This window comes from Varanus komodoensis, unplaced genomic scaffold (assembly GCF_004798865.1).
Source record: "Varanus komodoensis strain SLA01 unplaced genomic scaffold, ASM479886v1 scaffold13_3, whole genome shotgun sequence".
Lineage (NCBI taxonomy): Eukaryota > Metazoa > Chordata > Lepidosauria > Squamata > Varanidae > Varanus > Varanus komodoensis.
The window spans coordinates 15,028,818-15,054,229 of record NW_025335409.1 but is presented as its reverse complement, the minus strand read 5'-3'; the positions used below and the strand labels follow the sequence as shown (position 1 = coordinate 15,054,229).

General features: G+C 44.7%; 2 protein-coding genes across 4 annotated transcripts in view; both read left to right on the top strand.

Moving 5' to 3' along the window:
- The window catches only part of SEPHS1 (selenophosphate synthetase 1), a 44,218-nt gene extending 42,719 nt beyond the window's left edge, over positions 1-1,499 (top strand). The window contains exon 10 of the transcript XR_006414003.1: positions 1,432-1,499. The gene's annotated coding sequence lies outside the window, so the exon portion shown is untranslated. The remainder of the gene's footprint in view (positions 1-1,431) is intronic.
- Positions 1,500-1,509: 10 nt separating this feature from the next.
- On the top strand, positions 1,510-25,331 carry PHYH (phytanoyl-CoA 2-hydroxylase). 3 transcript variants are annotated; one of them, XM_044423309.1, is made up of 9 exons: positions 1,510-1,756; positions 9,160-9,215; positions 11,925-12,035; positions 12,393-12,561; positions 13,554-13,635; positions 14,540-14,721; positions 16,028-16,177; positions 16,918-17,052; positions 24,708-25,331. In XM_044423309.1, exons 1-9 carry the CDS (start codon positions 1,643-1,645, stop codon positions 24,759-24,761), a joined length of 1,053 nt encoding a protein of 350 aa, XP_044279244.1. In that variant the 5' UTR covers positions 1,510-1,642; the 3' UTR covers positions 24,762-25,331. The 3 variants fall into 3 exon arrangements, with proteins under 3 accessions (XP_044279244.1, XP_044279245.1, XP_044279246.1); XM_044423310.1 differs by lacking the exon at positions 1,510-1,756 and adding an exon at positions 1,767-2,640; XM_044423311.1 differs by lacking the exons at positions 1,510-1,756; positions 9,160-9,215 and adding an exon at positions 1,772-2,113.
- Positions 25,332-25,412: the final 81 nt, after the last annotated feature.

The following is a 25,412-nucleotide window of genomic DNA, read 5'->3' as shown; positions in this document are numbered from 1 at the left end:
TTATAACCAAAAATGGTAGCAGATTCACTTTGCCAAGTTCCCTCCTTTTCAACCTTTAGATGAAAATTAACTGAAACAAGAAACAACAATAAAGGGGCAGTCATTTCTGTTTTCTTTCCAGTGCCAACTTTTCTAATCCTGATTTACAGGGACAAGGATGAAAGACAGGCAGGCAGAAAGACTTAAACCTCCTCATGTAGTGAAGTTCTCATTTTGATCTCCCTCACTGTGGCCATTTCTACTATCAAGTAAATAATAACAAAGCTACATATTCAACGTAGCATGTACTTTGACCAGTTTATGGACCAGTATGTATGCATCTGTGTCAGTCACACATACACAATCTCCAGAGACATTCTGCCAATCTAATTACTATAACTCTCTCATCTTAAATCTTGCCCTTTAAATCTTGCCATACACCTACCAGAGAGCCTTGGGGGGCTATAAAAGCAGCATATAATAACCCTATAAATAATAAATAAAATAACCCTAATACTGTGGAGAAAAGAAACACATGTTAAGTTGACCAACAAAAAAGCAGAACTCAGGGACTTAGAATTAAGCCACAGAGTGTCTTGTGGTGCCTTAAAGATTAACACATTTATTTTGGCATAAATTGTTTAGTCTTAGTCAGTCTACAAAGTTCTTTATTGTTTTTGTTGCAACATACTAAAATGGCTACACCCAGAGAATCAGACAGTATCCAAAGTTTTGCTTAATGTACTCCCACAAAAGGGTGAAAAGGATTGCTGCCATAGCCATGTACTCTATAGTGCTCATTTTCTGGTATGAAGAAAAGAATCCCCTCAGGTCATACTGTGATTTATTCCCAAATAAATAGAATCCTGGAGTTGAGAGAGAAAAATATATTGCGCCACTGGGGGAAAAAAATCTAAGGTAAATTGTGGGTCCTATAATTACTGCCCTCATTTGTAATAATATTATTAAAGTTCTACTCCTTATTCCAGGGTAGAAGTTCTTATGCAAAACATTTTTTTAAAGTGATGCACATTTGACTTAATACATTGTGCCAGAACCTAGTTATTTGGAAATAACTACAGGATTAGCAACGTCAGTGGTGTTAAAATATATTCGGTTGAACATGCTGTTAATTTTATGGGCCTTGATTTCTGTTTTACTCATGACATTCCAATGATATACCTAAAATATAGAGACTGTCGATATATGGAGGGATTGTGTCTCCTCCATGGCTGTATTAACAAAAAAAGAAAAAGAAAAAGGCTGCCCTTACATGTTCTAATGACGTTGATGTACATTTAGTAGAATTTGCTGACACCTTCCACACAGTCGCAATGGATTGGGCCTTTTGCACGGTCGTTTTCTGCTTTGGCCCTTCTGTGACGGATTGGGGGACGGGCAGCTGCTGTGCGTTTTTCCTTCAGAGAATTGCCCTCTCTTTTTTATTTGCAGAGAGAACAAACATCACAGGAAGAAATTTGATACTGCCCCACAGTGACACAAGGAGACCCGAGAGGCGGGGCTACGCCTTTGCCCGCCATTTCGTGGGAGCCTGGGCCTGCAGTCCCTGCAGCGCAGTGGCCCAAGCCTGCCGTCTGATTGCGTCCTCGTTTGCTCAGAGGCGACGAGGTCGGAGAAGTGATCGCTGGTGTTGGCGGCGGCCATGGAGGCGCGTGCAAACGAGGCGCCCGCTGCGAGCGCGCACGTCCGGCTGCGCCTTCTGCTCCGGCACCTCGTTCCCTCCCGGCCGCTCGGTCTGACCGCGGCCGGCACGCCTGTATCCTTTTCCCGGCCTTTCTCTTTGGCCGTGCAACCCCTGCCCTGCTCGGCCTCGGCTTGTGGCGTCCCGCGCGCGCCCCATTCCTCCTCTCTGCGTACGGCTGGGTCGACCAGCTCAGCGGGATGAAACGACCGGGCCCGGCTGCGACGATGGTGCTGATCTGTGCAGCAAACAGCGCCTGAGAGAGCGATGAGGTAGAACTAGCGCTTCAGCTGCAGTCCTGAGGATAGAGCCAGCCGGGGCAGTAGAAGGGTTTCTCTCCTCACCCTACCACAGAACGTGTTCGGATTGCTCTGAAAAATCCTAGTCAGTCACAGATCGCAAACGGAAGGGATTTTCCTGCTCCAGCTACAGGTTGGTGCGGATGAGGGGCCTGATTTTGCCCCTTGTGATGAAATGCCTGCTGTCAAATACACAAAACTTTTCGTGGTGGTGGTGAGTGACATGGTCATAAGTCACGGGTATCCCGTGTAAACAAACATCTTTATACATATGAGAATTGGTATAAAAGTAACTACAGAGGTGGTTACAAAATAAAATAAACCGATATATAGGTCCATTTTAATTGTATTTAAAATAGGCTTGTGTTTAGTGCCAGTTCATACCAGTGAGTTAAAAATAGGATAGCATATACATGTACAACAATCTGTGAATCTTAATGAATGCCAGTGATATTATGGATGTGCCTGTAAGCTTTCTATCAGGGAAATGTGAAATGATTATTTTAGAGTCAGAATGTGATTTTGGTTCTCCTGAACAATTGAAATGTTTGGGGGTGTATACTTGACAGCAAAATGATGTGGGGGGGTTTCTTTTTTAAAATGCAATCTATCAACACAGCAATAAAGTATACCCTGACTTTCCATGGAAATTATCTGCAGGTATTTACTTCATGATTGATCCTTACAGACTTTCTGAGAGCAATTCAGGGATGCTCAAGGAAGATTCGAATCAAACAGATTTCAGTCCAATATTAAGCTTAAGCTGTATGTATAAAGTCCATTGAGTCCTCTGATTTAGTCATGAGATATAGACAATATTTTCATACCATGGGCACTTTTGGCAATTTGAGAAACTGACCAGAGTGCTACCACAAAATGGCCACTATGGGAGGTGTGGCATAGGACAAGTAACCTGCCCAGAGATTTGAGTATAAGACAGAAATGCTGTTTGAGACTCAGCGCACGAAACAACGCTTTTCAACCCTCAGTTTTCAACACTAACAGAGTCCCATTTCACAGCAGTCTCATCTACCAGGAAAAAAAGAGGGTTTTTAATGGAATGGGTAGAGAATTTTTATGTGTGCCAAGAAAGCTATTTTGAGGACTGTTGGTTCCTCTGAGCACCACAATTGCCTACTCAGATATGCTTTGGCCAGTTCTTATTTCTTGGTCTTTCCTTGAAATGAAATGTTGTTGGGTGTGAATCCTGCAGACCTCCCAGAGGTTCTTGAAACAGTGGAATAAAAATATTAAAGAACCTTTATTTTGTGATCATTTTCTTTAATTGACTTGAATCAAGTTGGTGGGCATGTCGTGAGTGGAGCCAGCTGGAGCCGGGGGTCAGACTAGATGGCCCAGGAAGCCCCTTCTGACTCGTTCTGTTTCTATGTTTCTATGTTCTTCGTTGTGGCCTCTGTGCATCACACATATGGGTGCTGCGCCTGTGCAGTGCCTAGGCTGGAAGATTAGAAAGCTAATGGTTTTTGGTGGGAAACTCCGCTCCCCTATCCCTCCATAGTATAAATAGAGCAGAGTGTCCACCATTTTACTCAGTCTTTGCGATCGCTGTTTCGATGGAGGCCCAGCATTTACCTTCTCCCCCAGCTAAGAAACGGGAGAAGCGTAAACATACTGGCTCAGATAAGCCCTTTGCTCACAAGAAGCCAAGGAAGGAAAAGGCGGACAAGCCCGCCCATAATGGCAAGAAACCCAACCACCCCAAACACTGGGGTTCGGGTTCATCGGGGTTTTCGGTACCGACCGCCACTACGTTACCAACTCCCTCGGGATCAGCCCTGCAATCTGCAATGCAGGTGAATCTGCCGGGATCCCCCAGGCAGACTGCTGGGCCTGAGAGCGCGTCTCCTCTGCAACCGGAGGAACCGCTTAGGGAGTCCATTTCTGATGGAGAGATTAGAGACTCCCCACCAAGAGAACACTCTCCGACCCCGATGCCCACAGCCGAGCCACCTGCGGATTCGCCGCCACCACCCAGACACCGAGGCCGTTTGGCTGAGTGCCGAGATTAGGATTGGCCGATGCATGGCTATGGTGGGTTCCCTGGCTGGGGTGAATACCATCCGTTTGGTTACCCATGGGACCGTCAGTCACCATCGGTCCCGAGGGGGGCTCCGTCTACATCACGGCGTTTGGAGAGAGGACAACCAACATCTCCAGAAACCACCTCTTCTAGCGACCAGTACTGCTATCCTGAAGACTCGGATGAGTCGGAGGTGGATTCCACATGTCCTGATGTGGTTATTACCTCCCAGGGCCCTGGATCCCCTGACGAGCCGTATGTCACGTTCGCGGAGCTCATCTCCCACCTCGTTCGGTCACTGGAGATCAAGGCCCATCATTGCCCCGGTCCCAGTACCAATCATTTTTACAACATCGTCAGGGGAGAGCAGTCCACAGCCATAGCTCTACCGTTAATCACCACACTCCGTCAAGCGATGGTCCAGCCCTAAGACCAACCGGCTCAATCACAGGCTACGTCTCGTCGGTATGAAGCCATGTACCGGCTTCGAGAGGAAGACATCCCATTCCTACTCCGTCACCCGAAGCTGAACTTGGTGGTGGTTGAGTCCTCCCAAGGCAGGGAGTCGAGGGGTCACACGGCCCCTCGGAATAAGGAAGGGAGGAAAATCGATATGCTTGCACGCCAGGTTTATGCAGCCTCTGGGCTCAGCCTACGCATATTGAATTATGAAGTGATGCTGGCACGTTACCAGTACTTCATAATGCAGAAGCTGGAGAACGTTGCCTCCTTCCTTCCAGACCATCAAGCGCACTTAGCCAGGGTCTTCATAAAGGAGGCCATGCAGGAGGCAATACAACAGCTCTCCACTGCAAGGCATCATGTAGACATTGATTCGAGGGCCCTCATCAGTGCTATTTCCCTCCGACACCACGCAAGTTTGAGAAACTGCAATTTCCCTGAAGAAATGAAGAGGATGATAGAGGAAATGCCATTTGACGGTACTGGGCTGTTTCATCAGAAGACCAACCATAAGCTGAAGACAATCCATGAATCGCGTATGACGGCACACCGCATGGAACTTCCTCAGCAAAAACATAAGTGGCCATGGCCTCGATCCTCCTACTGCCAACACTTTCAGCCTCGGCAGCAATACCAACAGAGGCAACAATGCCGAAGGCAGCAGCCGCAACAGCGCTTCTCTCAGGGATGTCAACGTTTTGATACAGAGAAGCGTCAATGCTGACGGTCCGGGTGGACCATTCCATCTCTCCACTCCCCACCTTCTCCTCTCCCTTTTGGGGGCCGGCTCCAAAGCCGTCTCCCCAATTGGGAGTCCATTACATCTGATAGGTGGGTGTTGTCCATCATTCAGCTCAGATATAGGATAGAATTCAACATCGTTCCTACGTCGAGCCCAATTCTATTTACATCCTGCTCTTCAGTACTATGCGACGAAGTTTACCAGCTACTTCATAAAGGAGCGATTCGACAGCTCTCTCCCTCTGAGGAACTGCATGGATTCTATTCCAGATATTTTACGGTCCCGAAATGGGATGGTGGTCTTCATCTTATTCTGGACTTGCGAGATGTTAATAGGTACATCAAACATAAAAAGTTTCGGATGACCACCTTACAAAATATCCTTCCGTTGCTGAGGAGAGAGGATTGGTTCGCCTCACTGGACTTGAAGCATGCTTATTTCCACATTTCTATCCATCCTTCTCACAGACGCTTTCTGCGTTTCACTGTTGGATCTGATATATTTGAATTCAGCGTTTTGACATTTGGCCTTGCTACTGCCCCCAGAGTCTTCACAAAGTGTATGGCTCTGGTGTGCGCATACCTGTGGATTCATGGCATAAAAATATACCCATATTTGGACGATTGGCTCATTGTGTCACAGACTAGACAAGACCTTCTCTCAGCTGTGCATGAAACTTGTGCTTTACTTGACAATCTTGGATTTTGCATTAACCGCAAGAAATCGTCCCTTGTTCCTACGCAGGTCATCGATTTCATCGGAGCACATCTCAACTCTACTCTGGAGAGAGCATTTCTTCCTCCGAACCGTCGAGACACTCTTTGCACGCATATCCATCAGATTTGACAGAACAGAATAGTACAGGCCGTCACTATCCAGAGACTCTTGGGACATATGGCTGCTGCAGTTGCCATCATCCCATACACCAGGCTCCGACTTTGGCCACTCCAGTTGTTTTTCAACAAGTCATTTCATCTGCAACAGGATCCGCCCAGCAAGTTAATCCGGGTTCCGCTGTCGTTCCTGCATACAATGACTTGGTGCACTATTCCAAACAACCTGTCTATTGGCGTTCCGTTCCAACCACCTCAACCATCAGTAACCTTGTACACCAACGCGTCTCTCATCGGGTGGGGTGCAGCATATGCGGGACTTTGGGTCCAAGGGACTTGGAACCGACAGGAAGCGACAAAGCATATCAACTTCCTCAAGCTCTTGGCGATTTTCAACGCGCTCAATTTTTTCGAGACTGTACTTCAACATCAAGTTGTCCAAATTGCATCTGACAACATCGGTGCTGTCTTTACATCAACAAGAAGGGCAGGATAAGGTCACCGACTCTAGCGCGTCTATTGGTGGAAATTTGGGATTGGTGTATCCCAAGGGACATAATACTATTGGCGGTTCACTTGGCGGGAACCCACAACGTAGAAGCAGATACACTGAGCAGACAGATGTCAACAACCCACGAGTGGGAATTGGACAGATGACTTTGCGAGCACCTCTTCCATCTATGGGGATACCCAGACATGGACTTGTTCGCTACCTGAGACAACAGGGTATGCAAACTGTATTGTTCGAGAGCGGGTATCGGACCAGGATCGACAGGGGATGCCCTCATGATCCCATGGAACAATATGTCTTTCTATGCTTTTCCTCCAATCCCACTTCTGATGAGGGTCATAGCGAAAATAGTGCAAGACAACGCCACAGGGATATTAGTAACTCCGTGGTGGCCGAGACGACTTTGGTTTACCACTCTCCTTTGACTGTCTATTATTATTGTTGTTGTTGTTGTTGTTGTTGTTGTTGTTGTTATAACATTTCTATGCCGCCCCTTGCCGAAACCTCGGGGCGGCTTACAACATGATAAATTACATTGAAATACAATAGTACATAATAAATTACTATTAAATACAAAAATACAAAAAATACATTGATTTACAAATATAAAATTAAAATTATCAGTATAAAATAAAAAATATAGGAGGAGATGTATAAAAATATAGGAGGAGATGTCTAGAGATGTATTTCTCTGGATATCAGCACTTCCTCATTTGTTAATGCAGCAGAACGGAGCGATCCCGACACCCGGACCTAACCCCCTTGAAGCTGACTGCCTGACGCATTGGATGAGTATTGCTGCTGCTTCGATACAGATGACATCTCAAGCATCAGAAAACCCAGCTCAACGAACTGTACAACCGACCTCTCCCTCAGACTCGACAGGGATTGCTTCGGGACCAACAGCCTTAGATCCAGATATTCAAGTGATTCTCGAATCTGCGCTGAGGCCATCCACGCGTTGGTCTTACGCGGCGAAATGATTCTCATCGTTTGCTGAGTGCCGTTCTTTTTCTCCAGGATTGGCCTTTATTGAGAACATTTTACAATTTCTCTTTGAATTGCACCGTTTGGGACTTAAACCATCATCTATAAAGGTTTATGCTGCTGCCATTTCACATTACCATGGTAATGTACAGGGCTCATCTGTTTTCTCCCAACCTATGGTTCGGCGTTATCTTAAGGGACTGCAGAACCTTCATCCGTCCGTTCATCCTGTTATGCCAACATGGAGCCTCTCCTAGTACTCCAAGCGCTTACAAGGCCCCTGTTTGAACCTTTGGCGACTGCTGATTTACACCTAGTATCTTGGAAGACTGCTTTCCTTGTAGCCATCACTTCAGCCCGAAGAGCTAGTGAACTTTGTGCTCTTCGAATAGATCCACCGTACTTGAATTTTCATAAAGAAAAGGTAGTTCTTCAAATGGATTCAACATTCATACCTAAGGTGGCTACATCGTTTCATATGAATCAGGAGATTATCTTACCTGCATTCCTCCCATCGCCATCGAATCCAATTGAAAGGTCTCTTCACACTCTCAACGTTCAGCGCTGCTTAGCCTTTTACAGATCTCGCACAGAATTCTTCAGGAGCTCTAATAGACTCTTCATTAAATATTCTGACCATGATAAGGGCTCTCCGGTCACATCTCAGAGACTGTCTAAATGGATCATTCAGACTATAGTTTTGGCATATCAATTAGCAAAGATAGACTTACCTGCGCTTCCAAGGGGTCATTCTACATGAGCAGTAGTGGCTTCATCGGCCTTTGCAGCAGGAGTTCTGATCCAGGATATCTGCAGAGCTGCAAACTGGGCTGCTCCATGCACTTTCGCCAAGCATTATCGGCTTGATGTGTGTGCCAGACAAGATTGCTGCTTTGGTAGAGCAGTTCTCTCCACTATTCTTCATTGACAACACCTCCCTCCTCCGAGTCTGGTTAGCTTGCTAATCACCCATATGTGTGATGCACAGAGGCCACGACGAAGAAAAGCAGATTGCTTACCTGTAACTGATGTTCTTCGAGTGGCTATCTGTGCATTCACACAACCCACCTGCCGGCCCCGCTCGGTGTCGGTGAGTGGAAGTGTTCTTCATCGGTACCGTACTTAAATATTTAGGGTACTGATGATGCTCTTGTGATATCATCTTCAACCTTAAGGGGGCGAACGTTCGGTCTTCAAGACTGAGTAAAATGGTGGACACTCCACTCTATTTATACTATGGAGGGGGAGGGGAGCAGAGTTTCCGGCCAAAAACTGTTAGCTTTCTAATCTTCTGGCCTAGGCACTGCGCAGGCTCAGCACCCATATGTGTGAATGCACAGATGGCCACTCAAAGAACATCAGTTACAGGTAAGCAACCTGCTTTTCTAAAATACCTTTAGAGGTGAAGGGCTGGAAATGGGTTTGGGTATAAACCAGCTCCAAGGTAATTATAGTGAATAATTTAAATAATAAGCTATACTGAATTTAGTTCTTTTTCCTTTTGGGACAAGAGATCCTATGATTCTATATCCATCTGACTTCATTTATCTAGTTGAAATATCAAATCAAAGCAATATTTTATTTCCTTAATATTTCCCTTAAGTCACCATTTCCTACTTCAGCCCAAGTTACTACTAAAGAAGCTCCAATAGCATTTAGGTAAGCAATATTTTATCCTCTTTCTTCTTGCATGGGAACTTAAAAGAACTTACCATTTCATTTACATCAATGTGGAAACCAAATATTTGTTGATTTAGGGATTGTTCACATGATACCATAACATGCCCTGACCATAAGCCATGGTGGGTTGGTTGTTTTGTAAAGTACCCACAATGCACCTGATCAGGTTCTTCTTGTGAACATCGTTCCCTCATTCTTCCAGGTGGTATCCCAGAGGACATTGCAAGGAATAATGAGTCTCCCCAGCATTAGCAGATTTTAGCTCATTCTGGCCATTCCTTTAAATTTCCTTTCCATGGCAAAAGCTGGCTGTAGGGTGAGCTTTCATTATTCCCTTCAGAGGCATGTGTGTTATGCCACTTCAAAGTGACATGTGGCACCTAGAAGAGATTGTCAGTACCTGCTCACTTTTTTTTCTGAGTGGTCCCAGTTGCACAAACAGGGCTAGGTCCCTGAAGTACAGTGGGGTCAACTTCCAGCTTTGGCTGAGGCAATGTGCAGGGAGATGCATGTTGCAAGACGACAGTGGCGAGCCTGCCACCATATTGTCCAGGCTGAAGTTAAAAATTCCCTCACCTTCCCCTCCCCTTGCTTTCAACTGATGCTCATGAAAGGCAAGCCAACAATTATTTTGTAGGGAAAGGGCTGTTATTCACAAATAACATCCTTTCCCAATAAGATCCTTCCTTATTTGCCTGTTTGTTTTCCATGGGACAGCAACTGTTGCTCTTTGTGCCAACCCTCTGGGAGCTTGGGAATGGGTAAAAGTGCACTGTCAAGCTCAGTTTCCCTTTAAAAAGTGTATGTGTGCCCTTGTATTCTTTCCAAGACCCAAAGGACGCAAAAGGGAAAAGTTGTTCCCCCATGGAGAAGAAAGCAGAAGAAAAGGTTCTTGCCAGTGAACATGTGCTATTTTCAGAAAACAATCTCTCATTCCTTTGCTTCTAATAGCAGCTTACCTTCTGTGAATCCAACCAGTGAAATGTGAGGGGCAGCAGGCACAGTGTGTAGTGGGGTGCATGCTGGAAGGGGGCAGTTGGTACAGCTCTGCACATTGTCACTGCCATGACTAGAACTTGCCCTGTGCCCGCATGCTTTGGCAAATGGGTGTTGTTTGTGCAACTGGAACCACTTTTTTAAAGAATTTGTTTTGTCCCCATTTGCAGGTACAAACAAATCAGTTTAAATGCTTGCCAGCAACTTGAGAACAAATTTCTTGATGCACCACCAAAGTTGTCCACTCTTTCTGAAGCAGCATGTGTTTCCCTGGCAAGGAGGAGCAGGTCTCTCCCATCCTTACCAGTAATTTTGGAGGTCTCCTCTGGAGCAGCTGGCAAGGAGAAGCATATTCCTGCCGTTCTTGCTGGCTTTTCTACAGTAGACCTTTTGAACCACTGGCAAGGATATGCACATTTCCTTGGCAAGGAGGAGCAGGTCCCTGCTAGCCTTGCCAGTGTCTCCAGAGGAGACTTCTCAAGTGAGCAGCAAAGATATTGGCTCTGTGCCACTGCAGTTGGCCACCCCCAAGTGCAACTTGGAACTTTGCGGGCAACTGTTAGCAGCACTTGCTTGGCAGCTGATTGACAAGAGCTGCAAGGGATTTTTGCCTCTTCAACAAGCAGCTTGCTGGCTTTTGGGACTAATCCATGCTGGGTCATACTGTTCAATTCTGGGCATCACAGCAATCCTCTGTGGGTGTCAACCACCATAGAATAGCCCATGAATTCTCATGATGCGTTGTTCTGGAAAAAGCATTGTGGGTAACTTGAACTTCTTTCACACAACATGACAGCCCTCCTACTATAATAAACTATAGGGTTGTCATGCCATCTAAACCAGATCTACAATCTTGTGCTTGGATTTAGTGAACTCATAACTAGTATTGCATCTGTTGACCATCTACTTGCTGTTTCACTTGAGTCCTTCAGGATGGACAGTTCTGCAATTCAGCAGAACTTTCTGGCTGTGAAATAACCTGCAGATAATAGCTACCAAATGTCAGGCTGTGAGGAGCACTATTCACTGTCCATTTCCTCCCAGTGTTTTCCAAACAGAAGCTTCAGTAAAGACAATATAGTGGCTTAACAGTTCAGTCCTATGTATGTCTATTCAGAAATAAGTTCAATGTTTCTTGTATTAGTATGCTGTGATGACATGGTTGTTTCAGTATATTATGGTGCTATTCTCAAGAAGCAACTTAAGCACACTTGGTGACGACTTTATAAAAAATACTTCATATTATAATAGTTTCAAACTTCCTGCTTTCATGGAATCTTCTCTACAGAATTCTTCTGTGTTGCAAGAGACTTTGGGACATCCTGAAGATTACATGATTGTTTGCATGAAGTTCTTAGTGGCTGTTAATCACTAGGAAAGATCGATCGTGGTGGGCAATGTGTCTTTTAAAGAAGCTTCGGTGTCTTTACTGTTTGTATAATCATAGAACTCCAGGGTTTCCTGGAGTACAGTTTAAAATTGCTGCCAAAGTTTCAAATACAAATGCTTTGTTAGTTAAGTAAAAATATTAATGAACAAGCTCCCTGGAATACTGTTGAATAAAGTCTTTTTGATATGTCAGAGTTTATCTTTGTATCAGTATTTTTCAGTATTTGTAGAAACAATAAGGAGCATGCTTTATGAGTTTTCCTTCTCCCTTCAAATTCCTTGTGATTTTTAAAATCTCCACAGGTATACCTTGGATAATAACCTTCTAAGCCCAGAACAAAGGCATTTCTATGAAGAGAATGGTTACTTAGTCATAAAAAACCTGGTCTCTGATGAGGACATTGAACGTTTCAGGTAAAGTACAGTCTGCTATTTTAACCGAGGTAGTGAGATTGTCTAAAAACTGCATCACAATCCGGTCATCTCCTTTGAGGAATGCTCAAGGACTTCAATGCATTAAGCAAGACCTGAGAACCAATACCCAAAATTGAATTCTAAATGGATGTTCAAAAATATTCAATAATTAAAAGCATTCAGTAATTCCAAAGCATTTCAGACAGTACAGATTGTGTTAGATTGTTCTCTGGATATAGCTATTATCCATAATTTTTCAAGATAAAAGTATTCATTTTAATTTTTAAAAGCAACAGACTTGCTTTATCTGGCAGCAAATTTTTCCCATTGAACTTCTTTTTTCCATCCTGTCTTCAGAAATGCATTTATAAAGATCTGCAAAGAGGAGGTGAAGGTCCCTGGACTCATGGTTATGAGAGATGTGTCAATTGCTAAATCAAAGTTTATTACCAGTGAGAAAATAGTTACAAAAATACAGGATTTTATGGAAGATAAAGAGCTCTTCAGATATTGCCAGTTGCCTCAGGTAAAAGACTAATATCCTGAAGACTGCAAATAATTGCATTTTTATGAACTTCTGAAAACTTTCTCCACACTAAATTCATATGAGCATGTCTTTGATCTTTGTCCATGGCCTACACATAGTTCATCCTAAGGATGTTCAGCTATTCTCTTGAAAGCTGCTGCAGTGCTTTTCATCCATAGCCAGTGCCTGTACCACATGACCAGGTTTGCCACAGTGCATGTCAAATACAAAAGGGAGTTGCACATGCTGGTGCAGTTTGTCATGTCAATCCAAACCCAATGAGGCTGACCTGTTGCTATAGGCAACAGACCACCTAGAACCTATGATCCGGTGAGCATAGTGATGCAAATACCTTGGCACACAACAAGCATGCATGGAGGGGAAAATATGCCACCATGACTTATTTCTCCATCTGTGATTGTGTCAACTGCTTCAATGTGTACTTTCAGTAATCAAAGTGTTACCATACTATGGCTCTGATGTTCTGCCAAGATGATGCAGTGCAATCTAACAAAATTTATGTGACATGATGACAGATGTGTGAAAATGAGATAGATAGTCACAACTTAAAAAAAAAGAATCTGAGATCAATTTCTTCCTCCACCACAATTTTCTTTATTTAAATTGACCCTGTGGGGCCAATCATGCAAATCTCTCTCCAGTACCTGTTAAATTTTCCCTGAAGAACAAATAGTCTTGAGGAGTTTTAGCTTGGGAAAATGGGATTGGCCAAGAATTCCTTTCCTTCCCAAATCCAAAACTAGCCCCTTGGCAACTATTTTTAAATGTAATGGTAGCTTGGCTTTAAAATGCATTGAGGAGTGCTTAGAGCTAAAACTGATTACTTATTCAATATTGTGTTATTGGTTGGTTACATTCCCTTGAGTTCTTAATATGAAAATATGCTATTTTCATATTAACCACTGCCCTCACAATTTGATGACTTTAGGTGCTTTAAAATATACATCTGATGAGATATTTCTTCACCATAGATACTACAATATGTTGAATGCTTCACAGGACCAAACATTATGGCTGTGCATACTATGTTGATAAATAAACCTCCAGACTCAGGTAAGGAATATTTGAGTAAATGAGAAATGAAAATATTTTGTTTATGTAGGCAGGTTTGTTGGGTTTGGCCTTTTTCTTTTTCCAATGAAACTTCAGAAATTAGTATGCAATCCTGTGGGGATGCCTACAACACTTCAAACTCAGAGGACTGCGGAATAAAGATCACTCCAGCTATGCAGAGCACTCAAATGACTGGTCTTGGCCATCAACGTACAATGTGTCAGTGCAGAAATGAAGGCAACAACACTGTCAGGATATGTCAGATCTTGACAATGCTGCTCTTCTCGCCTTCTCAAGCCCTGGAATGCCCCTAAAAACCTTTTTCCAATTTTGATGTTTATAATCCTGGAGAAGCAGCACCTTTTTGCACTGGCTGGAGTAGCAGGAGAGAGTATCTGAATGCAGATCCCAACTGTAAGGTCACAGCATTTTTCTGGCTTCCTAGTTGAGAAACCCAAAAATCCTTTGGTGCTCTAGATGCTATCAGGTGCTCATAGGATTGCACTGTTAGCTACTGTCATACAGGTATAAATGAAGCTACTGTCATACAGGTATATCTTTGGTATATGTAAACAATTCTGCTCTGCCATACTTCATCCCACCTCACCCCAGAGATAGGGGCATTGCATTTTGAGGGTTGGACCTGTACCTGTGAAACACATAACTGTTTTGCTCTTTTCACATAATTTCACCAGCATTAATTGAATTCTAAGAATGTCTAGTATACCTTTTTCACCACTTGAAATTAACTGGAGGAAAAAGTGTTTGTTTCAAGATATATAAATAATTCTCAGCTACTCCATCACTACAATTGAAGGATGTGTGCAGAAATCACCAGCTGAAAATATTTGCTTCAAATTGATAAGTAATTCTATAGCTAATCTAACACAAATCACTTTTGCAGGAAAGAAGACCTCTCGCCACCCATTGCATCAGGATTTGCACTATTTCCCATTCCGGCCAGCAGATCGCATTGTCGGTGTCTGGACTGCCATGGAGAGGATCCATCACAGAAATGGGTGCTTGGTGGTCTTGCCAGGAACTCATAAGGGGTCTCTGAAACAGCATGATTATCCTGAATGGGAGGTAACCTGTGTGTATGTTCATAGTGGTATTGACAAGCTAGGAGATAGTTGATTACAGTTTTACACATTGAGATGTGTTATCTTTCCAACATCCTTTTCAGCATCAGCTTCTCTAGGTGTCTTTAGAGAACTCATTCTCTGCCATCCTGTAATTTTTAGCAACTTCAATACAGTTTGCTTCAATTTTGTAAAAGGAGAGAGTGATCAGTTGGCTTCATGAATGCTACGCATATGCAAACCATGTATTGAACAGCATGTGAAGACTGTATTGTTAGTTAAGTTTTGTGGATGAAACAGGAAAAATGAAAATCTCAGAAAACTACAATAACACTGAAATAATATAAGAACACATCTAAGCTGTGATGACTTTCCGTCATTGCCAAGATCAGGTATTGGAAAGGTTACACCATTGTTGCCAGATGTAATTCTAAAAGGAAGGATGCCACACCAAAGATGTCACATAAAGTAATCATAGAAGAGGCTGCATTACAAATCTCTTAGGTGCTATTTCATCAACTCAATTTTGTCACTAAAGCTAGGATCAAACTATGCATTACTTTATAGATATGGAGCTACTGTTTTCTTTTTAGCTCAGAAGTGAGTGCTGGAAGGTGATCTAGATTAGGATCCTGGCACAGCAAGAACTGTGACTCTTTGGTTTTGTGACAGCAGGGACTGTGACTCTCCAGTTTTTCTGCCCTCTGTCTACCTATACCTGTATTTTACATCATGTGCTAAAAGGCCCTGAAGCTCAGTGGCACAGCCATTTTAGCCTGTTGCACCAAAAAACAGTATTCTTATAGCACCGGCAAGATTATAAAATATATTCTAGCATAAACCTTCTTAGACTGGAATCCACTTCATTAGATGCATGACTGTGAAGTGTGATGTTGAATTGCAGGTATATGATCACATAGGGGTTGGGTGGAGGAAATGGAAAACAGGTGGTACAAGTGTGAGGATCACCACCAGCTCAAATGGTTTTGAAAAATGATTAGACAAATTCATGGAAAATAGACCTGTCAAAAGCCATGATAGAAAACTGGGATTTCTTTGTTCAGTGTGTGCATCTTTGCACTAGATGTATGAATTAAGGCAGGTTGTTTATCTGCCTCATACTTCATGACTGACCATTGCTAGAAACAGTAGGCTGAGTGGCATGGACTGATTCAACTGAGCAATCCTTATGTTTGTGATTTGGTTCTAAAGAGGTTGAGTTTTAAAGTGTGGGTGTTCCCAAAGACTAAAATATAGGAACATCCACACTTTAAAAGTAGAAAGATCATTTTTACCATGATTTTTTTCAGGGTGGAGTAAACAAGATGTACCATGGAGTGCTTGATTATGATGAAAATGCTCCCAGAGTTCACCTTGTTATGGAGAAAGGAGATACTGTGTTCTTCCATCCTTTGCTAATTCACGGCTCTGGAATGAACAGGACAGAAGGGTTTCGAAAGGTAAGATATAATTGAAGCATATAATTATAATTGATATAATTTTTAAAAGCCTGTTTGATGAGCTCAGACTCTCCCATGTAAATGACCTCTCTTAATCTTGTTACATAACATCTTTTTGAGAGTGGTTTTTGCCTACTTATTTTTAAAGCTAGGATAAGAAGAGTAACATTTATAAAATACAAAGCCAAGGAACTTCTCATTGTGGTGGAAGTTCTTAACTTTTGCTTCAGGAACAGATGCACTGCCCCTTAGAAATAAAAAAACAGAGGACCAACTTCTCAGTAAGTTTAACTTGGTGGGAAGGTGCCCTCGATGCCTTGAAGGTGGGGAATGTATAAGAGCCCCTCATGGTGACTAAACATACTGCAGTACAGTTCTTACTTTTTAGTGGGTCATTTAAGTAAGTATCTGAGATGGATCCATAATATTTTTCTATTCTTTGGTTATAGAATACTGCTAAATAAAACTGCTTTGAAGGAAACGGGGGGGTTGTGAAAAAATGCATTCCGTATGAAGATGTTGGCAGATAGAGTTTTGCTTCCCAGCTTCTGCTTTCCAGGTTGTGGAGAGGAGCTCTAAAAAATAGCCCCTGGCAAAGCAACAGAAATGCTTTTAATAGGCTCAGAATGGAGATGGTTGCATTGTCCCCTTGGACAGATAGATGCACCCTCAGAGTTTTTTTACAGAAAGTTGTTTCTGGCAGTTTCAGCTCTGTATTATTTGTGGGGGTTTTCATGCAGGCAATCTCTTGTCATTATGCAAGCTGTGACTGCCACTATATTGATGTGAAAGGTACTACTCAAGAAAACTTAGAGAAAGAACTTCAAGATATTGGAAGAAAGAAATATAATTTGGACTCAAATTTCACCTTGAAGGTAAGTAGAGGATGTTTGTCTCCTGTGTCACAGCATTCAACAACATCCCTTTGTCATAACTGAAGTTGTAGGAATAATTATTTCAGTAGAAATAGTCTATTTTAGGGGTGTCCTTTGATGCTGAGCAGGTCTGATCATAGATATTTTCTTCTATGTAGCGCAGTCCTGTTGTGTGATGATCATGTATACCCATTGCTATAAGATGACAATTTCACAGTGCTGCATTTGTTGATATGTTTTTGATTGCTAGGACTGCGGGTGGCACAGTGGTTTAAACTGCTGAGCTGCTGGGCTGATTGATTAAAAGGTCAACAGTTCGAATTCGCAGACAGGGTGAGCTCTCGTGCTTTGTCCCAGCTCCTGCCAACCTTGCAGTTCGAAAGCGTATAAATGCAAGTAGATAAATAGGTACCACTTAGGTGGGAAGGTAACAGCATTCCATGCACCTCAGTGTTTAGTCATGCTGGCCACATGACCACAGAAACTGTCTGTGGACAAATGCTGGCTCTCTCAGCTAGGAAACAGAGATGAGCACCGCCCTCAAGAGTCAGACATGACTGGACTTTAATGTCATGGGGAAACCTTTACCTTTTTTTGATTGCTAGCTGTAAATAGCAGTTCTTCGTCGTGGCCTCTGTGCATCACACATATGGGGTGCTGCGCCTGTGCAGTGCCTTTGGCCGGAAGATTGCAAGCTAACAGTTTTTGGCGGGAAAGCTCCGCTCCCCCTCCCCATGGCCTATAAAGAGCGGAGCATCCGCCATTTTGTTCAGTCTTTGCGACCGCCGTTCGCTGTGCCTCGTGCTGCTTTCGACTTTCGCTTAGAGCTGTTACCTTGCTCTTGATTGTCCTTCTTTCCCAGTTTTTTCTTCTAAAAAAAACAAACAAAAACCTTGCTCCCAGTTCATTGTTCCTCATAGTTTTTCTCTTGTTATTTCTGCTTTCGATCTATCTAGCTAAAACAAAAACAAAAACATATACTTACCCTCTGCACTATCCCTCTCTCCTTCTTCTTCTTCTGCTATGGCGCAGCGAGCGGCTTTCCGCAAATGTGCAAACTGCGGGTCAAAAATGGCACCAACTGACCCGCATGACCTATGCCTCCTCTGCCTGGGAGAGGGGCATAGGACAGATAAATGCGCGCATTGCCTGGCCTTCTCCAAGCAGGCCAGGAAGAACCGCGAAAACTGCTTCCGGAGACTCCTTTGGGATCAGGCTCTGATGCAATCAGACCCGCTTGTTGCCATCCCAAAACCTGGCTCCGCTTCTGTGGCCCCACCCTCACGGCCTTCGGATGAAGGTGCATCTGCTTCGGTGGCTCCCTCTGCTTCTCCTTCTGCATGAAAAGCGGAAGCATGCCGAATCCGAGAAGTCGGCAGGCCATAAAAAGGCCAGGAAGGAGAAGGTCTCCAAGCCTCCCAAGAAAACCAGGAATTCGGACCGTCCGGACCATCCCCGACATCGGGACTCAGATCCGATGGGCCCCTCAGTACTGGTGGCACTTACGGTACCGACTCCGCCCGAACCGGTTCTCCAGGAGGCTATGTGGGTTACCCCTCAAGGGTCTCCCTGCCGTGTGGTTGACCTACCACCTGCACCCCTTCCAACTCTACGGGGTTCAATATCCGACAGGGAAATCCAGGACTCCCCTCCTAGGGCGAGGTCACTGACACCCATGCAGTCACAATGGAAGCAGACATTGGACTGTCCCCACCGGGGAGCCGGAGGAGCCGCTCTGTAGAGCAACGTCCGGAGAGCTGGCATCGCCCCTACTACCATACTTGGGGTGATCCACTCTCCGTAGGGTACTACCCTGCTCCCAGGGCACGATCCTCTCCTCCATCCCGTGACCAACCGCGCTCATTGGATCTGAGGCGGGCGTCACCTCGATCCCCACAGGGTGGAAGCAGCCGCTCCTTCTCCCCAGCAGAGTCATCATCTTCGGCCCCACCCTACTACGGTGCCGATTCGGCCAACTTGGAGGTCGACTCAACCTCTCTGGATGTCGCTGTGACATCCCAGGGTCCCGCGTCACCTGATGAGTCCCACGTCTCCTTCACGGAGCTGATGTCTAGACTTGTCCAGTCCCTGGACATCGATGCTGCCCAGTGCCCGGGACCGACGACGGACAAGTTCTACGATGTCGTCCGCGGGGATCAATCGACATCCATCATCCTGCCACTCATAACCACCTTGCGGCAGGCGATGACGCAGCCCTGGGACTTGCCATCACATCCTAAGCTGACGTCCAGGAGATATGAGTCGATGTACAGAGTTTGGGAGGAGGACATCCCCTTCCTCCTCCTACATCCCAAACCGAACTCTGCGGTCGTCGGATCCTTGCAGGGCAGAGAGGCGAGAGGGCACAAGGCACCGAGGGATAAAGAGGGCCGAAAAATAGACTCCCTGGCTAGGTGAGTCTACGCTGCTTCAGGCCTGGGGCTCCGTATAGTAAATTGCGAGGCGACGTTGTCGAGGTATCAATACTTTATTATGCAGTGCCTGCACAACGTCACCTCCACCCTCCCGGACCACCAGGGTGACCTCGCGAAGGTCCTGATTAAGGAAGCCATGCAGGTTGCGGTGCAGCAGTTATCCACAGCGAGGCACCACGTGGATACTGACTCACGGGCCTTGGTTGGTGCCGTTTCTCTCCGAAGGCATGCATGGCTTCGGAATTGTAATTTTCCGGAAGAAACCAAGTGCCGGATCGAGGGAATGCCTTTCAATGGATCCGGGCTTTTCCATTCTTGCACCGACCACAAGCTCAAGAAGCTGCATGAATCGAGGATGACGGCACGCAGGATGGAGATACAGTCCCACGCCAGATATAAGTGGTCCTGGAATCGTCCATCCTACAGGCAATCATATCAACCAAGGCAGCAGCCACAACACCGCCAGCAACAGCAACAGCAGCGCCACCATCCTCAGCCCCAACAACGCTTCCAACAAGGCCGCCATCGTTTCTACGATCGGAGGCAACGTTGACAGGACTGGCGAACCATTCCGCATGCTCCACCAATACCCACCCCCCTCTCATCTGGGGATCAGCTTCGAAGCCAACTCCCCATTTGGGAGTCCATCACATCTGATTGGTGGGTATTGTCCATTGTTCAACACGGCTATTGAATAGAATTTGACATCGTTCCTCCGTCAAGTCCGATCCGGTCCACTTCATGTTCACTGGTACTGCTCGACGAAATACATCAACTTCTTCGTAAAGGAGCGATTTGTCAAGTATTCCCATCTGACGGACTCCACGGATTCTATTCCAGATACTTCACGGTCCCTAAACGGGATGGTGGTCTACGTCCGATTTTGGAATTACGGAACTTAAATAAGTTTATTGTACCAAAAAAGTTTCGTATGACTACCCTTCAAAACATTTTGCCATTGCTAAGGAGAGAGGATTGGTTCGTCTCATTGGACTTGAAGGATGCCTACTTCCATATTTCAATTCACCCAAGTTACAGGCGTTTCCTTCGTTTTACGGTTGCAAACCAACTTTATGAGTTTACAGTTTTGCCTTTTGGACTGGCTACGGCTCCGAGGGTTTTTACCAAGTGCATGGCTCCTGTCTGTGCCTTCCTACGCCTCCAGGGCGTACAAATTTATCCGTACCTCGATGACTGGCTGTTGGTGTCGCAGTCCAGAGAAGGACTCCTTGCGGCCATCCATACAACTTGTGCCTTGCTCAATAGCCTAGGCCTACGTATTAATACCGAGAAATCTTCTCTTCTCCCGACACAGACGCTCACTTTCATTGGAGCCCGATTGGATTCGACGTTGGAAAAAGCCTTCCTCCCTCAGGACAGACAACAGACTCTTGCTTGCCACATCCATCGAATCCGACGAGAGGGAACGGTCCTGGTGAGGTCTATTCAGAGGATCCTGGGGCATATGGCTTCCTCAGTTGCTGTAGTTCCACATGCCTGGCTTTGGCTTCGCCCACTGCAACTCTTTTTCAAGAAGGTGTACCATCCTCAAAGAGATCCGCAGTTGAGACTGATTCGGATCCCAACTTCCGTGCTTCACTCTCTGCGTTGGTGGTTGGAACAGACCAATCTTACGATAGGAGTCCCCTTCAGGGCGCGACCTCCTATGATTACCCTAGGCACCAACGCGTCTCTTCTAGGATGGGGAGCGATATGCTCCAGCCTATCTACCCAGGGTATGTGGAATTGTCTAGAATCCACGAATCATATCAACTTCCTAGAACTACTGGCAGTTTTCAAAGCCCTGCGCTCTTTCGAGGATATCCTTCATCATCAGATTGTTCAGATAACTTCGGACAATATAGCTACCGTCTTTTATCTGAACAAGCAAGGGGGAACAAAGTCACCAACTCTAGCCAGGCTTTCTATGAACATTTGGGACTGGTGCATCCGGAGACACATCACGCTGATGGCTGTTCATCTAGCTGGTGTAGACAATGTGCAGGCCGATCTTCTCAGCAGGCACATGTTCACCTCTCACGAGTGGGAACTGGATCCCCGTACGCGCAACCACCTTTTCCGGCGCTGGGGGTTTCCCAACGTGGACTTATTCGCTACTCAACAGAACAGGGTGTGCGAGGCTTACTGTTCGAGAGTGGGAATTGGACACGCATCCCTAGGGGACGCATTCATGATCCCTTGGAACAATATGAACTTCTACGCCTTCCCTCCGATCCCTCTTCTGATGAGGGTCATAGCAAAGATAGTGCACGACCGAGCATCGGGGATACTAGTTGCCCCTTGGTGGCCACGTCAAGCGTGGTTTGCGAAACTACTTGACATCTCTCGTGGGGAATTTCTTCATCTTCCATCGCTCCCATATCTTATAACACAGGTGGAGGACACACTTTGCCACCCGGATTTGCTCTCATTGAACCTAACAGCATGGCGAATTCGATGATTGACATTCCATCGGTGCCGACAACGGTTTTGAAAGTTACGAATCCAACAGCTTCTACTAATCCGTCGGTACCGATGATGACTTCGACCACCTCGGATCCAATTGTTGAACCCATTCACTCGGCTGCTTCCCCCCTCTCTGGTCTCTCTGTACTACCCGGTTCGAGACAAGACCTGTCGAATCCAAATCTGACGTTTTTGCATCCTGATATTCAGCATATCATCGACTCTGTCTTAAAGCCTTCTACAAGGAAGTCATATAAGGCTAAATGGAAACGTTTTTCCGCCTTTGCCAAGTCGCATTCATCATTCCTCTCATCCATTCAACAGATGCCTCAGTTCCTCCTGGAATTGCACCATTCCGGACTGAAGCCGTCATCCATTAAAGTGTATACAGCTGCAGTAACCTACTACCGTGGCTTAGTCGACGGATCACCTCTGTTTTCTCATCCTATCCTCAAAAGATTTTTGAAGGGACTATATAATCTTAATCCATCAATTAGACTGGTTATGCCCACATGGAGCCTCTCTGTAGTTCTACAGGCCCTTATGAAGGCCCCCTTCGAACCTTTGGCGACGTTGGATCTTCGATTGGTCCCTTGGAAGACGGCTTTTTTTGTAGCTGTCACTTGAGCCCGGAGGGCCAGTGAACTTTGCGTGCTTCGCATAGACCCTCCTTATTTAAACTTTCACAGGGAGAAGGTCGTTTTACGCCTCGACCCGTCTTTTTTGCCTAAAGTATCTACACCTTTCCATACGGGACAAGACATTGTGCTGCCTGCCTTTTTTCATCACCGTCGACTCCATTGGAAAGATCTTTGCATTCACTCGATGTTCGCCATTGCTTAGCCTTCTACCGATCGCGAACGGAGTCTATTCGATGATCCAATAAACTATTCATCAAACATTCTGCTAGGGATCAGGGCGATCCAGTCACTCCGCAGAGACTTTCTAAGTGGATAGTCCACACTATAGTCTTATGCTATCAATTAGCTAAGCTCGAACTGCCTTCAGTTCCACGAGGCCATTCTGCTAGAGCTGTTGCAACCTCGTCTGCATTCGCATCCAGGGTCCTGATTGATGACGTCTGCCGAGCCGCTACTTGGGCGAACTCTTGCACCTTCGCCAGGCACTACCGTCTCGATGTTCGAGCTCGATGGGATTGCTCCTTCAGTAGAGCTGTTCTCTCCTCCGTTCTTCAATGAGGACACCTTCCCTCCTCCTTTATGGCAAGCTTGTTAATCTACCCATATGTGATGCACAGAGGCCACGACAAAGAAAAGCAGGTTGCTTACCTGTAACTGATGTTCTTCAAGTGGCCATCTGTGCAGTCACACAACCCACCCGCCAGCCCTGCTCGGTGTCAGTGAGTGGACACATTCATCGGTACCGAAAGTTTCCCATTACCGATCCCTTTTTCCTATCTCATACTGAAAATTTTTCCACAAGGGGGTGCACATTCGGTTGTCAAAGACTGAACAAAATGGCGGACGCTCTGCTCTTTATAGGCCATGGGGGAGGGGGAGTGGAGCTTTCCCAACAAAAACTGTTAGCTTGCAATCTTCCAGCCAAAGGCACTGCGCAGGCGCAGCACCCCATATGTGTGGCCCCTCGAAGATGGCCACTCGAAGAACATCAGTTACAGGTAAGCAACCTGCTTTTATTCTGTATTTAGAGTAGTTCAAAGATTAATAGAAATGCCTGTCTTACGTGTGTCTCCTATCAGAAACTCCACCCATGTACTGTGCCAGAAAAAGAAGTGTTTCTTTTTATACTAATACTGAATTGAAACATACCTAGTATTCTTTCTGTCTAAACTTGGAAGAGGATTCCTGCTGGATTCATGACCAGAGCTGTGTAAAATCCCTACTGAGAAAATATCTTGCAACTACTTAGTCCATATTGTGCCCCAAGAAAAGCAGAATTCATGGGATGAAAATGTTTGGACTGGATCCTAGATGTTGTGAAGGGAATGTATGAAATGAGCATTACTCTGTTTATATTCCATTCTTGGTATAATATAACTTAGTCTACTGTTTTTCTCTTTAAGCTGTTGCAGATTTTTTAACTGAAGTATGTCATAGACACTATTAGTCTAGTAAGTGAATAAATCATGCTTCTGCTAGCCTTGAAGAAAGCAAAGCAAGGCATTAAAGCTGCCTCCATCCCTGCATGTACACAAACTCTTATTCAGGTGCCTCCCTGTCTTTTGCAATTTCAGCAGGTTTATTGCTCACACACTTGCAAGCGTATTTTTGCAGCAACACAATCTAGGAATTCAATCCTTCCATTGGAAGCTTGGATTCTTGGGAAGCAGAATTCTATGCCTAGTCCCCTATTTTCAGATCTTCCAAGGAACTGGAATATACCTATGATCCCTGGTTAAAACAAATACTAGGTTAGACTATGAGATAATACCTGAGAAAGTTTTTATTGCTGGGATTTTTCTTTCCTAAACAATATAGATTTTTCTTTCCTATACGCTTGTATAGTGTATGATGTGATTAATTGGGCATCTTGAGAATCAAGTTGTCCAGTGTCACCTTAAAGCAAATTTCAGGGCTTTAAACCTGATAGATTATGGCTGACTGACAGAATGTACTAAATCTGTGCAGAATTTACACAGCTTTATGAACCAATATCAACACAGAGAATTCACTCTATGATAAGTAGAGCTTCTTTTTGTTGTGGGAATGATTCTGTGTACAGAATAAGAGGGCTTTTTTCCCAACATCCATAAGCTTCCTATTTTTTTCTTAGGATGCTTCAATGCTCCGAAGTCGTCTTGTTAAAGGAGAGAGAAGAAATCTTTAAAAGTTACCTAGATGCCAAGGCTTGAATATCCTGTTCTGGATTCATGAACGACCTAAAAAATTATAAGCTCTTTCTCAAATGTATTCTGAACAATTTTCTTAATGACCTTTTGAGAGTATTATGCAGATAGTATTGTTCTCAAAATATTCTGAAGCTTAAATGACTAAATAATGAATCCAAGGCTGAAATTGTGAATGCATTTCAATAAGCATAGTGGGGCTTACTTCTGATGCCTGTCTTATGTACTTGATGGCGTGCTTAATAGCAAGATTAAGTTAACTATTAACTATTGTTATCTGATTTGCTTAAGTAAGTATGCACAGGAGGGAAAAAGAGTCCTAACTGATAGTATTTGATAGGGGGGTTGGAGGTAGATAGCTGATCTGAAACATTAACAGAGTTGTAACAGCTACGAAAGGCCAATTCCAAGCTAGGAACTTCTAGGAAAAAGGATGGCCGCTGCCACCAATGCATTTATACAGTTGTGTAGTTCATCTGTGTTTGGAATATCATCTCCGTTTCTGACTGCTCTATCTCAAAAGGATAATGAAAGTTTGGAAAGTGGCAGTACCTGAGGCCTTTTAGTTTTTTTTTAAAAAAGGCAATTAAGGGGGTATATGAAGGAAATTCCTGGTGTTGAAATGTTCCTCC

Coding starts and splice junctions, on each gene's coding strand:
- PHYH (XM_044423309.1), top strand. CDS start 1,643: ATGGAGGCGCGTGCAAACGAGGCGCCCGCTGCGAGCGCGCACGTCCGG. Junction 1,757..9,159: donor TGACCGCGGCCGGCACGCCT/GTATCCTTTTCC, acceptor ATTTCCCTTAAG/TCACCATTTCCTACTTCAGC. Junction 9,216..11,924: donor GAAGCTCCAATAGCATTTAG/GTAAGCAATATT, acceptor AAATCTCCACAG/GTATACCTTGGATAATAACC.